Source organism: Arachis hypogaea, chromosome 13 (assembly GCF_003086295.3).
Source record: "Arachis hypogaea cultivar Tifrunner chromosome 13, arahy.Tifrunner.gnm2.J5K5, whole genome shotgun sequence".
Taxonomy (NCBI): Eukaryota; Viridiplantae; Streptophyta; class Magnoliopsida; order Fabales; family Fabaceae; genus Arachis; species Arachis hypogaea.
In genome coordinates this window covers 134,382,216-134,396,827 of record NC_092048.1, presented here as the reverse complement: position 1 = coordinate 134,396,827, position 14,612 = coordinate 134,382,216, and the positions used below count along the sequence as shown (strand labels likewise).

At 33.6% G+C, this 14,612-nt stretch overlaps 2 protein-coding genes across 2 annotated transcripts; both read right to left on the bottom strand.

Annotated features, from left to right (window-relative positions):
• Positions 1-8,473: 8,473 nt before the first annotated feature.
• On the bottom strand, positions 8,474-10,719 carry LOC114925044 (L-type lectin-domain containing receptor kinase IX.1-like). The gene has a single exon (XM_029291339.2). The coding sequence runs from the start codon at positions 10,645-10,647 to the stop codon at positions 8,650-8,652; it is 1,998 nt and encodes a 665-aa protein (XP_029147172.2). The 5' UTR covers positions 10,648-10,719; the 3' UTR covers positions 8,474-8,649.
• Positions 10,720-13,691: 2,972 nt separating this feature from the next.
• Positions 13,692-14,590, bottom strand: LOC112735499 (lectin 7-like). The gene has a single exon (XM_029291270.2). The coding sequence runs from the start codon at positions 14,567-14,569 to the stop codon at positions 13,799-13,801; it is 771 nt and encodes a 256-aa protein (XP_029147103.1). The 5' UTR covers positions 14,570-14,590; the 3' UTR covers positions 13,692-13,798.
• Between the last annotated feature and the right edge of the window lie 22 nt (positions 14,591-14,612).

The window sequence follows — 14,612 nt, the reverse complement described above, 5'->3', positions numbered from 1 at the left end:
TTCGTCAACACCACCCCAAAATGGAGAAAAATTAATATCGTTATTGGAACCGCCACCTATAACAATTGACAAAGTTATTGACAACCAAATAAATCCAACATTGGTGTGAGTTGACGCTCCATAAGCATAAGGTTATAAACTAACTTAAGTTGATCCAGTAATTAGTTTATTCATTTGTTTAAATAAATGTTGGATTTGAATTTTGTCTTGTACATATAATAATTTATTGACTAATAACAATCGTTTAAATAAAATTCATATCAGTAAAGATGTGTTTGTTTGTTTACAGAGAGACATTGAGATAGGGACACTGAGACACAAAATCGTGTTTGGCAGAAGAGACATGGACAGAGACAATGTGTCCAGAGACATTAAATTAGTGTATTTTGTGTCCATCCTAATAGGAAGGACACGGAGACACTAACAAAGAACACAACTTATTTTTTATTTTTTCTTTCATTATTCTTGTTAATTTTTCATAATTATATTTTTTATTGTTATATTTTTCATCTCAAAATTTTTTGAATGAAAAAATGAGAATAAATTGAATTTTCATAATTTGTTTTAGTTTATCACCAAACAAAATATAAGAACACAAAATATTTTGTGTCTCTCTTTATCAATGTTTTGCCCTATACTATCCTGTTCTCAGTATCTTATCCTATCCTATTCTTAAAAACAAACACAATCCAACTGGTTAGTCCTTGTTATTTGGACAAGGAGATAATGTAAGCAACTAAAAAAAAGGCATATTTCTGTGTATGTGTGAATATGGCACCCACTATTCCTTGTTGGACGTGGTTTAAGGGCAAAAGTAACTCCCGTGAGACCTTTGCTTAGATCATTTGTACGATTGTAAGAATAATGATTGAAAATAATTCCGAGTTTCTAACTCATCATATTAATGATCCTTTTAATATATAAAAAAATAAAATTTAAATATATATTATTTCTTAAAAATATAAAAGAATGATATTATGTACTAAAATTTTAAATTTTAGATTTTAATAATATAAAAATAAAATATTAGGAAAGTGTTGGATAATATTGATAAAAATGATTGATCTTTTAATATTTCTTAATATAAAAAGGATAAAGCTTTAAAATTTTATTTATTTAAAAATTTTAAAAAAATTAAAAAATAAATTAAAATTTTTAATTATTCTTTAATTTGTTTTGAAAGTAAAAAAAATTGATGAAATAAAAAATAATAGGTACTTACTATAGAATTAAAATAATAAAAATTATAAAAATTATAAATGTAATAATAATATTTTATTACTATTTTTATTTTAGAAGATTTCTTTTCACTTTATAAACTCTAAAAGCTTCTGAAATTTTTTTTTTATGGGTAGATTAGACAACTCCCAATTCTAAGTACCCCAATAAATTAAATAATTTTCATTCTTCTCGGTTGCAACTGGTAGGACTCGAATCCGAGACCTTTGAGATGGAGAGAGGGCGGAAAAAGCCTCTGAAGTCTGAACCACTACTTTTTTGTTTATGTGGGGCACTTCTGTTTTAGCCTGGGATGTTTCATGGTAAAGTACAATATCTAGAGAACAGGACCGCAGATTAGAAAAGTGGGACAACAACATTTATTTTTTTTTATTTTTTGGTAAGGGGGACAACAACATTTAATTATGCTAATTAATACTTTTTTCGGCCCAATTGTGGAAGCTTTGGTCACCATTGGATGGATTATATAATTAATACGTTTTAATAAAAATATTGGATACTATGTAACACTAATTTGAATTTTTTAAACTTTATTTTCCATTTTTATTTAAAAAATAAAATTAAAAGTGGGGTTGGCCTAGCAAAAAAATTGTATATAACCAGTTTTCAACTAATTTGTGCTATTAAAATTAAGTATGATTTGTGTTGTAGTAAGTATCTCAACTTTTATATCTATCAAATTATAATTTTATTATTCACAAATCATGACTAGCTAACTATACATCATAAAAGCTTTGTATAAATAAATGATACTCTTTGTTATCGATTATTAAAAGATAAACATAAGAAATAATTAGTCGACCACTTAATCACAGCACAAGCTAGGCTTGTGTATATATATATATATATATATATATATATATAAGTGACACAACCTGTTAACTAGAACCAAAAACCAAAGAGATTAAATAAAACGTGAGAAATATTATTATAATAGATAGATTGCACCTGGCAAGGACATTTGGTGCGGTCTAGATTCTAGAAAGTTTAGCGACGATAATTATTTATCTTCTCTAAAGACAATGGCTCAATGGACTTAAGCCAGGTGCACTTATTAGAGGATTATCCACGGACCCTATAGCAAGGATGACTCACCAGGTCTCTGCATTTAACAAAGTTGGTCGTTAATTTATTCAATTAGTTGAATCTGTAATGTTCCGTGAATGAGAATATTCTACCATTAAACTTTGACAACAATTATTGTCTGCTCAACCGAAAGGCCAAACACAAGAAAATAAGGTAAAAAATAAGGGAAGTGCTAGGAAAACAATAAAAATTTTGAACAACATAAATAATTACCAATCAAATGAAAATATATTACATTCTAATTTAATGTTATTAATTAAATTTACTCTTTTAATCCTATTAATTCACATTGTTTACACATTGTTCAAAAATTTTGTTGATTACTTATACTTTTCCAAAAAATAATCCCTTTGCATTGGTCACTTGTGGCCTGTGAAAGATGAAGTCATGCAACCAACAATAAATTGTTGAATTCGTAAATTGCTTTATTCCCCTTAACTAAGATTTCAAATTCAAGCAAACTGATAATGTTCAATAAGGGTTGGTATAAGTCGAAATTCTTTTTATTTTTAATTTTTTTTTACATATAAAATCGTCCTAACATTTAATTTGATTTTAAAATCGTTCTTACCTTAAGGACCAAAATCGTATAGAAGTGGCAGCAGAAGCAGAGGTGGAGGTAGATCATAGACAACTTTTTCTTTCTTTTTTCCTTCTTTTTCTTTCCTTCTCCGTTCGCAGGAGCAAAAATACTCTCTTTTTCTTATTTTTTTATTTTATAAATTTTTTTATTATGGATAATTTAGTCCAAAATTTTAATATTTAAGTAAAAATGACGAATTTTTAAAACTTGATTTTAAACTTTATGGATGATTTTGTATGCAAAAAAAAAGTTGAAGACGAAAAAAACTTTCGACCTATACCTTAAGGACCAAAATCGTACTTAACCCTGTTCTACAATAAGGCGTAAGAGATCATTTAAATTAAGAAAAACATGTGTCTTTGGTAGCATTGCTGATTAGTCTAACATGACATGGGTTGCGTTGGCGACGAAATCGGGTGAGGGTAGAGAAATCAAGGATTTAAGGCCCATCAGTATAGTGGGAAGTATTTATAAAGTGGTATCTAAAGTTCTGGTTGCAAGGCTGAGACCTCTAATAAGTGGATTAGTTGGAGATACCCAAATAACGTTTGTGCAGAGTCGACAAATTTTGGATGGAGCCCTAATCGCATGTGAGACATTAGCGTGGCTTAAAAAGACAAGAAAGGAAAGGGTGCTTGTAAAACTAGATTTTAGAAAGGCCTTTGACTCGATAAAGTGGTGCTTCATTGATCATGTCCTAGATGAAAATGGTGGACACATGGAATGTTAGAAACAGTAATGATGTCGGTCTTAATAAATGGCTCTCCAACAAAGTCATTTGCAATGGAGAGAGGACTTAGGCAAGGTGATCCAATAATATCACCTTTCCTATTTGTGTTAGTAGCAAAAGCCTTAAATAAGATGATTCAGCGAGTAGTGGGAAACAGTTGGTTCAAGGACTAGAAGTGGGTAAGAAAAAAGTGTCATTAACGCATCTCCAATTTGCGAATGACACAGTTCTATTTTGCCCAGCTGATCCAGCGGTTTTGATATGCTATAAGCGCATTCTACAGTGTTTTGGCATGATGTCGGGGTTAGAAATTAATTTTGAGAAATCAATTGTCATCCGGTGAACTGTGAACCTTAGCTGGTAATCAGGTTGAGTAGCGCAATGCGATGTAGTGTGGGTTCATTACCAATAACTTACTTTGGTATCGCCCAAGGAGCAAATCCAAAGAAGGTGAGCACGTGGAAACCATTACTTGATAATATTGAGAAGAGATTGGGAGCGTAGAAGGCTAGCCTACTGACAAAAGCAGGGAGGGTGGTAATTATTAAGTCGATTAAGCAGTCTTTCGATGTACTATTTGGGATTGTTTAAAATGTCGGTTCAAGTAAAAAAGAATATGATCTCTCTGCAAACTAAGTTCTTTTGGGGAGTAATAGAGAAAAGAGAGTTATGCCGACCATTAAGTAGAGCACCATCCATAAGCCTAAGGAACACGGGGGGATTAGGGGTGGACAGTTTGGAGATGAAAAATGCAGCGTTGTTTAAGTGGTAGTGGAGATTCTCCGATGAATATGAGCCATTATGAAAGAAAGTAGTAAGCTCATGCTATAATATTGATACAAATACGTTTGTGGGGGATCAGAACTTCCGTGGATCTAATGGACTTTGGAAGGAAATTGCGGGAATGATAACCAAAAATAATATCATAGGAGAAAATGTGTTGGTGATGGTAAAAAAGTGAGATTTTGAAAAGATGTATGGATGGGGGACAAAACGTTGGAAGAAAAGTTTCCTAAACTCTTTAACATCTCAAATCTAAAAGATAGCTACATCAGCGAGTGTGGTGTGTGGATTGGTACTAGTTGGGCCTAGAACCTTCAACGGTGGAGAGAGTTCTTTAAGAGAGAAAAAACACTTGCTAGTGAGTTACAAAAAATGTTGGATTCTATTTTTTTTGTGTGCAGGATAGTTTGGTATGGACGTTCAATGCAGATGGAAAGTAGTCAAGAGAATCCTTTAATACTATGGCAACAGAAAAAGAGTTTGAGATATCTACAATGAAGCATATTTTGATGATATTTGGTGTGGATTAGTGCCGTCAAGAGTGAAAATGCTTGCATGGTTCGCCTTAACAGGGAGACTAATACAAAAGATACCTTGTTGAGAAAAATATTATACAATCGGAAGAAGAAAAATGTGTCACGTGTGATACCAAAGATGAGACGGTAAATCATTTTTGTATACATCGTCGTTTTGTGAGTAAATTGTTGTGGCTGTCTTTATGTTGGAAAAATGTATGGTAAGTAGGATATAATAATATGAGGTTATGGTTTGAGAGTTGGATGAATCAAGAGACTCACAAACTCAAAAAAAGGAGATGAAGTATTCATTTCTTTGCAGTTATATGGATAGTGTGGAAGAGTCGTAATGTAAAAGTATTTGAAAATAAAATGACAACATGAAATAGTGGGTGAGAGCAAATAAAAAATTGTGTTGATCAATGGTGTGTTACAAAATAAAAGGCAATGACAATACCAAAAAAATAGAAGACAAGATAAAAAAAGAACATGTTAAGTTTGGTGGCAATGTGTATATTTTTATCGAAAATAAATAGCTTTGTGGTAGGTAGGTACTTGACAACTAATGATAGTGAAATGAGGTGGTTTATGGGTAACATAATGAAGGAAGATACTGCGGGAGAGGCATTACTTAAAAAGTTACAAGTGGTAATTCAATTTTTACCGAAAGAAATTAGTGTTGTTGAGGAAGATATTACAATGGTGGTAAGCCAAAAAGATATTGTCGATTGGATTGAAGGGGAGGAGGAAATAAATTGAAAATCAAGATTCTTAAGGAATAAAACACAAAAATTTGAACCACTTGTTTCAAAATACGGAGGTGATCTGATACATAAGGATGAGAGCAAATACTAAAGGTTCGTTTTGGAAGCTTTAAAAGTAATTTTTTTTTGAGCTTTTGACTTATGAAAAGTAGTAGTATTAATGTCTGGTGCAATTTTTAAAATTGAATCGCGGCTTTCTAAGAAACTATTTAGAAGCCTATAGAGACGTTAAAAAAATGACTTCTCTCATAATATAACTATTTTTTATCACATTTCTATGAAATAAGCACTTTTAAAGTTAAAAATCCAAACACAAAATAACTTATTTATAAGCTACTTTTAATCTAGCTATTTATTGTTTAAATTATTTTTTCAAAAAAGATTTAATTAAACTGTTTATCCAAACTGGACCTAAATAAGACAAGCATGAATCAAATGACCGTGAACAACAACACTTAGTGGACATATTGGTGTCAAGAATGAGCTTTAAGAATATAATATAATGTATTGCTTACTTCATTATTAAAGTGATGCGTCCTGGTGGTCGGGTTATGTATGTACATTAGATGGTTATCATGGAGTAGGTGTTTTAGTAGTAGAATAGTGATTTATTACATAATAGCATTGAGATAAATTGCAATAGGAGAATGTATACATATACTACTGCAGGTAGATTATTTTAAAATTCATCGGGAACGTTCTCTCTAATGGCAATGCTAAAGGGGAGTAACTAATTTTTGTATGATGTCTTGTTTAACTCTCTCCGCTTAGATCGAGTGTGTAACAACTAACAACCAATCTGGAAAAAAAAAATCTAATTGAATTATCTAGCTATTGGTATAAAAATATTATTAATGGTTTTTTTCCTTTAAAAATATTTTGCTGACTCATTTTATATTTTAGCATATTCTTTTGATGGTAAATGCTTCCATAAATATCTATTCACATGTCAAACGATCTAATAGTTTGTAATATCATCTTGAGGCCTGCTACACATACAAGCCTTTTTGGCTTACAAGTTATATAAGTTGCTCCAAGTCTAAGAAAAAAACACGCGCTCCTTCAACAACACATTTACTCTTCGTCTTCTTCCTCAATCAAAACGCAAACCATCAAGAAAAAAACACGCTCTCTTTCCACCCACGTTCACTCTTCCTCTTCTTCCTCAATCAAAACGCAAACCATCAAGATTCAAAACAAACTACTACGATTATGCAGAAACGTTCCAACTCTTCGCGAAGAGTAGAAGAAATCAAGAAGAAAAGATACAAATCTCCATAAAAAATTACCAGAAAAAAGGAAGAAACATTATTCAAGGTACTGTTTTACTGTTCTTCTAGGTTTTTCTTCTAGATTGTCTCTGTCATATGCCTCATCCTTAACCAGCAAAACATTAAAAGATTTCAAGAAGAAATATACTGTCTCCCCCTATTTTGGGTGTATTTCTTAAATCCTTTGGGTGTATTTCTGTAATCCTTTGGGTGTATTTCTGTAACCGTTTGGGTGTATTTCTGTAATCCTTTCTGTAATACACCCAAACGATTACAGAAATACACCCAAATGGTTACATGAATTCACCCAAACGATTACAGAAATACACCCAAAATTCGTTGAAGTACACCTCATGCATATTTCAGAACTTTTTCTCTTTCTCCTCCTCATCTTCTGCTGCTTCTTCTTCTTCAAAAACGATTTCAGAGCTTGATGTAAAAAAACAATGGAAATCGAGAATAACGAAGAAAGAAAACAGAGAGAAAAGCACGTAAATGAAGAAGAAGAACAGAAAGAGAAAGACGAACGTGCAGCAAGAAGAAGAAGAAGGAGAAACAGAAGGAAAGAAACGAAAGAAAAGAAGAAGAAGAGGAAGAGGAAGAAGAACATGCAAGAAGAAGAAGAACGAGAAAGAGAAAGCAAGAAACGAAAGAGAAGAAGAAGAAGAAGAAGAAGAAGAAGAAGAAGAAGAAGAAGAAAAAGAAGAAGAAGAAGAAGAAGAAGAACGTACCTTGCATTGCGTTTTGGGGGGTTTATTCGTTAATTAACTTGTAAAGCATACAAGTCCTAATGACTTGTATGCGGAGCTTTTCTCTATCATCTTTATGTGAAAATATATTTACGAGAATATCCATCTTTTTAGGTTGTTAGATGCATAATGTGAAATTTAAATTCTAACACTTATTTAAACAAATGAGTAAACTAATTAGTTGATCAATCTAAATTAATTAGTCTTGTTACATTATTTTATTTGTTTATTTTGGTTATTGTTTTTTTTTTCTCTTTGGTCTAAGAATGTGTCAATTTAAAAATTTGATCTCATGGTATTTTACTATTTTTTTAGCAGTCAAGGTTGGTACTGGTAGAATACTCCTTTAGATTGGGCTCTGCAAAACAATTCAGCAATTTTCTGGTTCAGAATACTTAAACTATGTACAATTCGTCAGTAAGATCCAATAGGACCCAAGAAGAAAGAAAAATATAATAAAAATAAAAAATAATCTTCTTGACCAAAAATAATTTTCAAAATACAAAAGACTGACATTTTTTAATAATAAAAATATTTTAATAAATATTTTTATTTTATTTTTATATTTATTATGAATCAAATAAAATATTAAGACATAATTTAATTTTATATTTTTTATACTAAACATAATATAAAAACTTAATTTAGTCGAGTTTCACCACACTCAACTTTTTGTCCATTGCAATGTGGTAATCATAGCAGAAAGCGTATTAATAATATATAAGATTGCGTTTAATTAGCACAAGTGGTATGGATATCTTAATTATTGAGGCAATCAGGCCAAATTCAGAACCCCAAAGCAAAACAAAAAACCATATACAAAATATGAAGAACTACATCTGCTGAGTGTTGACAATCATCACTTACACAAAAACAACGAACTTGTTTCGTTCGCCATGATACAAAAATACACGATACATATTTGCAAGCTATAATAGAGATTTTCTGGACCCTGCTGACATGGATGAGTAGTTTGAGGAGTCTTTAGATGTGGCTGTGGTTCCAGAAGAAGTGTAGGTGAATTTGCACATGTCCATGGGAGGTGCGAAGTACATAGGCACAGGTAACTGTGATGGAAGTGTTGGCAAAGGAGCTTCAAAATTAAGCACATTTATGACTTGCTTTATAGAAGGCCTCATAGTATAATCAGGGTGACAACACCACAATCCAACGGTCATCAAGCACTCCATTTGCTTCACATCAAATTCCAAATCTAACCTCCAATCAGCGGCTTCTAGAAGCTTCCCCTGTCCATACAAGTTCCACACCCATTCTATCAGCCTCACTTTGCCGGGCTCTTCTTTAACTTGAACCGGCCTTCGCCCGCACGCTATCTCGAGCGCCACGGCGCCAAAGCTATACACATCAGATTCCTTACTTGATTTCCCAGTGGTGACACACTCCGGGGCTAGGTATCCCATGGTGCCGGCCAAAACCGTGGTTTGAGTCCCCAGTTCATGGTCCACCAACCTTGCTAGACCGAAATCGCCGAGTTTGGCATTGAAATTGGCATCTAACATGACATTACTTGACTTAATATCCCTATGCACCACACATTGTTCCCATTCTTCATGAAGATAAACAAGTGCAGATGCCAAACCCAATGCAATCTTGTACCTTACAGCCCAAGAAAGCATGACTCCTTTTCCAAACAAATGAGAGTCAAGGCTACCATTAGGCATGTACTCATAAACAAGAAGAAACTCACCTTTCTCATGGCACCAGCCTATGAGTTGAACCAAATTCCTGTGCCTCAGCCTGCTTATTACTCTTACTTCTGATATGTACTCCTTTTTCCCCTGTTTTGATCCTTTCGATACTCTCTTCACCGCAACTTCCATTCTTGGATTCCCTACTGCTCCTTTGTACACACCTCCAAATCCTCCTTCTCCCAGCTTTCCTTCTTCCGCGAACCCGTTCGTCGCTTGGCTTAGCTCCTTCTGAGTGAACCGCTTCGGACCCGTTCCTCTTTCGAATTCATCTTCTATAGAAGCATCGAACCCCGTATCGTCGTCGTCTTTCTTGGCTCGGTTTCTTTTCTTCCTCCAAAATACAAAACAAATAACACCTATTAAACATGCTAGAGTACCGAATCCAACACTCAAACCACTGGCCAAACCAACCTTGCTTTTCCCCGTGCTCGAGTCCAAGGTTGAATTGAATGACCAAGACAGAACGTTGTGTATTTCGATCCAATCACCGGTGGCGGCGGAGAATCCAATCCTAACAAATTCCGGCAAGAATTCCCTGAGATCAATGACATGTGAGAGACTAAAACTGCCGTTGAATGTTGGATTATCTGCATAAGTAAGGAACACGGAGAGATTCTTGGTGGTGGAGTTGTATGAAACCCAAGCATTAGCAACGGATCCATTCTTCATGTTCCTATTCCAACTCACGTTTGCAACAGATATTATAGAATTAACATTGATCCCAACATGATTAGGGTTTGGATCCCATGGATTCTCAAAGCTGTCAAACTCGACAGCGACTATTTGATTGGCAGTGGTGTTGAATGCAGATTCCCCGCTGAAGAGCCCAAGGAACCCTCCAACTGAATTGTTTGGGATGGTTGATTCAAAAGGTGCAATGTAGAATGATAATCCATCACCGAACATGTTGGGATTGATAGCTTTCATAATAAAAGAGAAATGTGTGGTGAAATCAGTGAGCTGTCTTGTTCCTTTATCCCAAAGCTTCACCGGTTGATCAAACGAGGCGCGGCCCACGCTTTTTGTAATAGGGCCGTCGATTCTGTTCTTTGTCAGCTGTAAAACTTTTTCCGACACAAATGCATCGCCCTCGAATTTAATTAGGTATAGATTTGGCATGAAATTATCCAAGTTGAATGAAACAGACTCTACAGTTTTGGTGTTATAGAGAAAAATCAACCAAGTGAAGATCATAAACATAGAAAACAAGGCCATTTGAGTTATGAAGGACACAAGAAGAAAGGCATATGTTACGTTTTGTAAGGCGAGAAGCAGAGAATAATAATGGTGGTGAAGTTTCCCAAGACAGTAGTTGCCTCAACTATATGCAACATGGAATTCAAAGATGAATAATTAAATTGCTTCAATTAGTAGTATTAAATTATGATTGTCATATGTTGAAATGTCCCTAGTACTTGATCACTAGCGACAACCCAACCCCAAACCCCAGGTAGTGTTTATAAACACGGAGAGTGACAGAAGCAAAGTTGGTTATTTAGCCAACTAATAATTATAACAATATTTCGAATCTTGAGGGTTCTTTTCTTTAGTTTTGTTTGTTTATTGGAAGAGATACTCTCTCTCGATTAATTTTAAACATAGCTTGACCTGATCAACAAACTTTACGGCCTGCACTTTGTTTGTGAAGACATGAGGATGAGAATATTGAATAGGACAAGCATATGTTGGCCAAACGTATAGTCATGAAATTAAGAAACTAAGTAACTCAGGCAACGGGAAGATACAAGTGATGAGCTCACCAAGTCATCATGTATGGTACGTGGTTACAAAAGAAACAACTATATGCCGATGCCGGCGTCTTTTTTTTTTTTTTAATATATATTTCTCTTGGAGGATATGCCGGCAATTTCTATCCCCTTCTTAATAATCTCTTTTTTTTCTAAATGACTTCTCAACCATTTTATTTAATCATATTGAAAAAAAAAAAAGCAGTCTTAATTGTGATAACTAATGCTATTCAGAGTACTAGCATGCAGTTCTTGTGAATATATTACTTAGCTTTACCTTGACAACTTTAGTATTTAATTAACTTGGAATCGTTTGGAGTTTGCATTAGAGAATGATATTTGTAGTGTCTGTGTTGAACTCTTCATTATGCCAATAATTACCTTTCACATCTCTTAAATCGTTAACATCCTCCGAGATTTAAATGGTTTGCCTGATGAGTTGACCCAAAAAAAAAAAAAAACCTAAAATGGTTTTTTTAAGTTGCAGGTTTTTATGCAACCTTTTAAGTCTAATCTTTTAGACCTAAAAGAAAAGCAGGCGTCTCTAACGGAACCTTGTAACATACTCGTAAACTAAACAAGATATTCATATATAAGAAATTAAGTGGATTTAATTCAATTTTAAAACTAATTTAAGAGATGAAAATGATCAAATTTTTATTTTAGACCATGTGAGATATTATAAATATTAATTATTACTTAGCTTCAAGAAAAAATTAAATAATTTAATTGGATTAAAAATTTAAAAAGGTAAGTTCATATAAAAAAGGTAATGTTAATTGTTAAGGAGCTTTGTTCAGCGAATCTTATAAAATTATTTTATTTATCTTAAATTTTAGATTTTTAAATCATAAACGCTTAATGTTAAATTCTAAATTACTATAAAATAAAAATTAATTAATATTTATTTAAATATTGTCACAACAATTTAGATCGAATGGATAAGTTATTTGTTAAATATAAAAATTTTTGTCATTTATAAGAAATATAATATTTATTAATTTTTTTATCATATTTTTAAATTATTTAAAAATTATTTTATTAATAATATTTAAAAAAAATTTTTTGTCAACCCCGGAATTTTTCGAATAGTGAATTCTGTTATATATTACCTAGAGATGTCAATGAGGCGGGGCGGGGCGGGGGCGGGAGGCGGGGCGGGGATGCCTCCCCGTCCCGTTCCCGCCCCCAAAATTAATCCCCAATTCCCGTCATAGGGGGATAATTGTCCCCATTCCAATTCTCTGTGTTCGCCGTGTTTCTCGCGGGTCCCCATTTTCCATCCCCTTATATTTATTATTCATATGAAAATTATAGTAAAAAATATCAAAAAAATAAAAAATAAACTACAAAATACTATTACAAACACACAAACATATCTTATCCAAGATTATAAGTCCAGAAATACAACATAGCAAATTATAGTCCATAAAATAAAATTTTAAAATATAACTTTCATTCTAAAAAAACAAAAAGATATAGTCTTTAACATCAAGTATTCTTTGATGGCCAGCATACTCTATATAGCTTCCAACAAATATCTCCATGTTCTCTGTTAAAATAACACAAATATAAATATGTTAACATACATCATAAATAAGAATTTTACACATTAAGTAAAAATTTGATGCTGTGAGACCAAGTGGAGACTGAAGAGAGTTGGGACTGTGGGAGAGAACGGCGTATGGTGCTGTGGGAACTTTGCAGTTTGAATAAAGTGGAGATGGAAGAGAGTTGGGACTGGGAATAGAAAGTAGATGGCGCAGCAAACAACACAGTAAATAGGGAAGACTGAATAATAGGGTTAGGATTTTTTAATTGGTGAAATTACTAAAAAGATTTTCTATATTAAAAATAAAGTAATGTTATTTAAGAAATTTCAAACATTTGAAAAATTATCGGGGATGGGCAGAAATCCCCACTCAGGTCTTTACACCTGTCTTGGAGAAATTTTGCTCCTCATCTCTATTCCTGTGAAAAAATTTTTTCCACCATTGGAACCCCATTCGAGACGGTCTCCGCGAAAATCCCCGCTTACGGGAGATTTTTGACACCACTAATATTACCAAACTATAAGTTTTTTTTCCCCCCTAAAAAACGAAAGCTTATTAGGCGGATATGCGAACCAATTAACACATAACCTAGTTACGTTGAAACTTTTTAACAAGTTGAAATCGTAAGAGAATAATAGGAATAAAAGAAGCCAACATTTTCAGTTTAAAAAAAAATAGAAAATGAATTATATTAAATTTAGGTATAAGACAAATATAATAGTAAATGTTGATCATCACCTCACTATATATCATGAAGTGTTTCAATAGCTTAACTATCTTCAATTCTTCACGTACCCAACTCTTTTATTTCTTTTTTATTGCAGAACTGGTTAAATGTGAAGAATTATAAATGATGAAGAAGAAGCTAATATAAGCACGCGACGTGCAATTATAACGATTCACAGTCCTACTTTTCAGGGCATTACAGCAATGTCATTCAATTTGATAGAAGTAGAAATGCCAAGTTTAATAGACTTACTTTCAACATTGAATGATAGTGAAGACATAAATAAAGACCACAAACAATAATAACAAAAGATAGAAAAGATGATGCTTCAAAGGCAGCTAGTAGAAAGTTGAATTGAAAGACCAGGAAAGAATCCTGTGTACTTCAACAACTTGTCCAGTTGAACCAGAGAATCCAACCTTAACCCATTCAGGCAGCACAGTCCTCAAATCAATCACAAACGAAATACTACTCGAACTCCCATTCAAATATCTCACAGAAACGCTTAAGTTTGTGCTTACAGGCTCATAATCAATTGTGGCAGATGCAACATTCCCCGGTTGCCATGGCGTTGTTGTTACTGAAGCAATGGAATTCACATCAATCCCAATATGAGCAGTGTTAGGGTCCCATGCATTGCTAAACGAATCAAACTCAACACCAACTATTTGATTTTTGTAGGAATTCAAAGCAGTGTCGGCGTTAAAGAGCCCTAGGTATCCGCCACTTGAATTTTTGGGCAGCTCTGATACGAAGGGCGCAATGAAGAAGGCGATGCCATCACCGAAGGGTTTATAGAGGAATGGTTCCACGGTGAAGGAGAAGGTGGTGGTGAAAGCGGCGAGGTTGCCGGTGTTGGCGTCCCAGAGGCGCACGGGGGAAGAATAGGAGGCTCGGCCGGCACTGTTGCCAATGGGAGCACTGTTTACAATCTTTGTGAGAGTTAAACCGCCGTTTGAGTAATCGGCATCACCCTCGAAGACAATGTCCTTTGTGGGTGACCAAAAGTTTGGGAATGTGAATGATGCTGAATTCACATTGTGGATTAGCATAAGGAATGCAATGGTCATTATTTGAATCCATGAATTAATGTGGGTAATAATGGCCATGGTTATATATGATTAATTATTCTAATTGAGTTTGTTATTGTTG

Excerpts from the sequence above, each read along its gene's own strand:
- LOC114925044 (XM_029291339.2), bottom strand. The coding sequence starts at position 10,647 with ATGGCCTTGTTTTCTATGTTTATGATCTTCACTTGGTTGATTTTTCTC.
- LOC112735499 (XM_029291270.2), bottom strand. The coding sequence starts at position 14,569 with ATGGCCATTATTACCCACATTAATTCATGGATTCAAATAATGACCATT.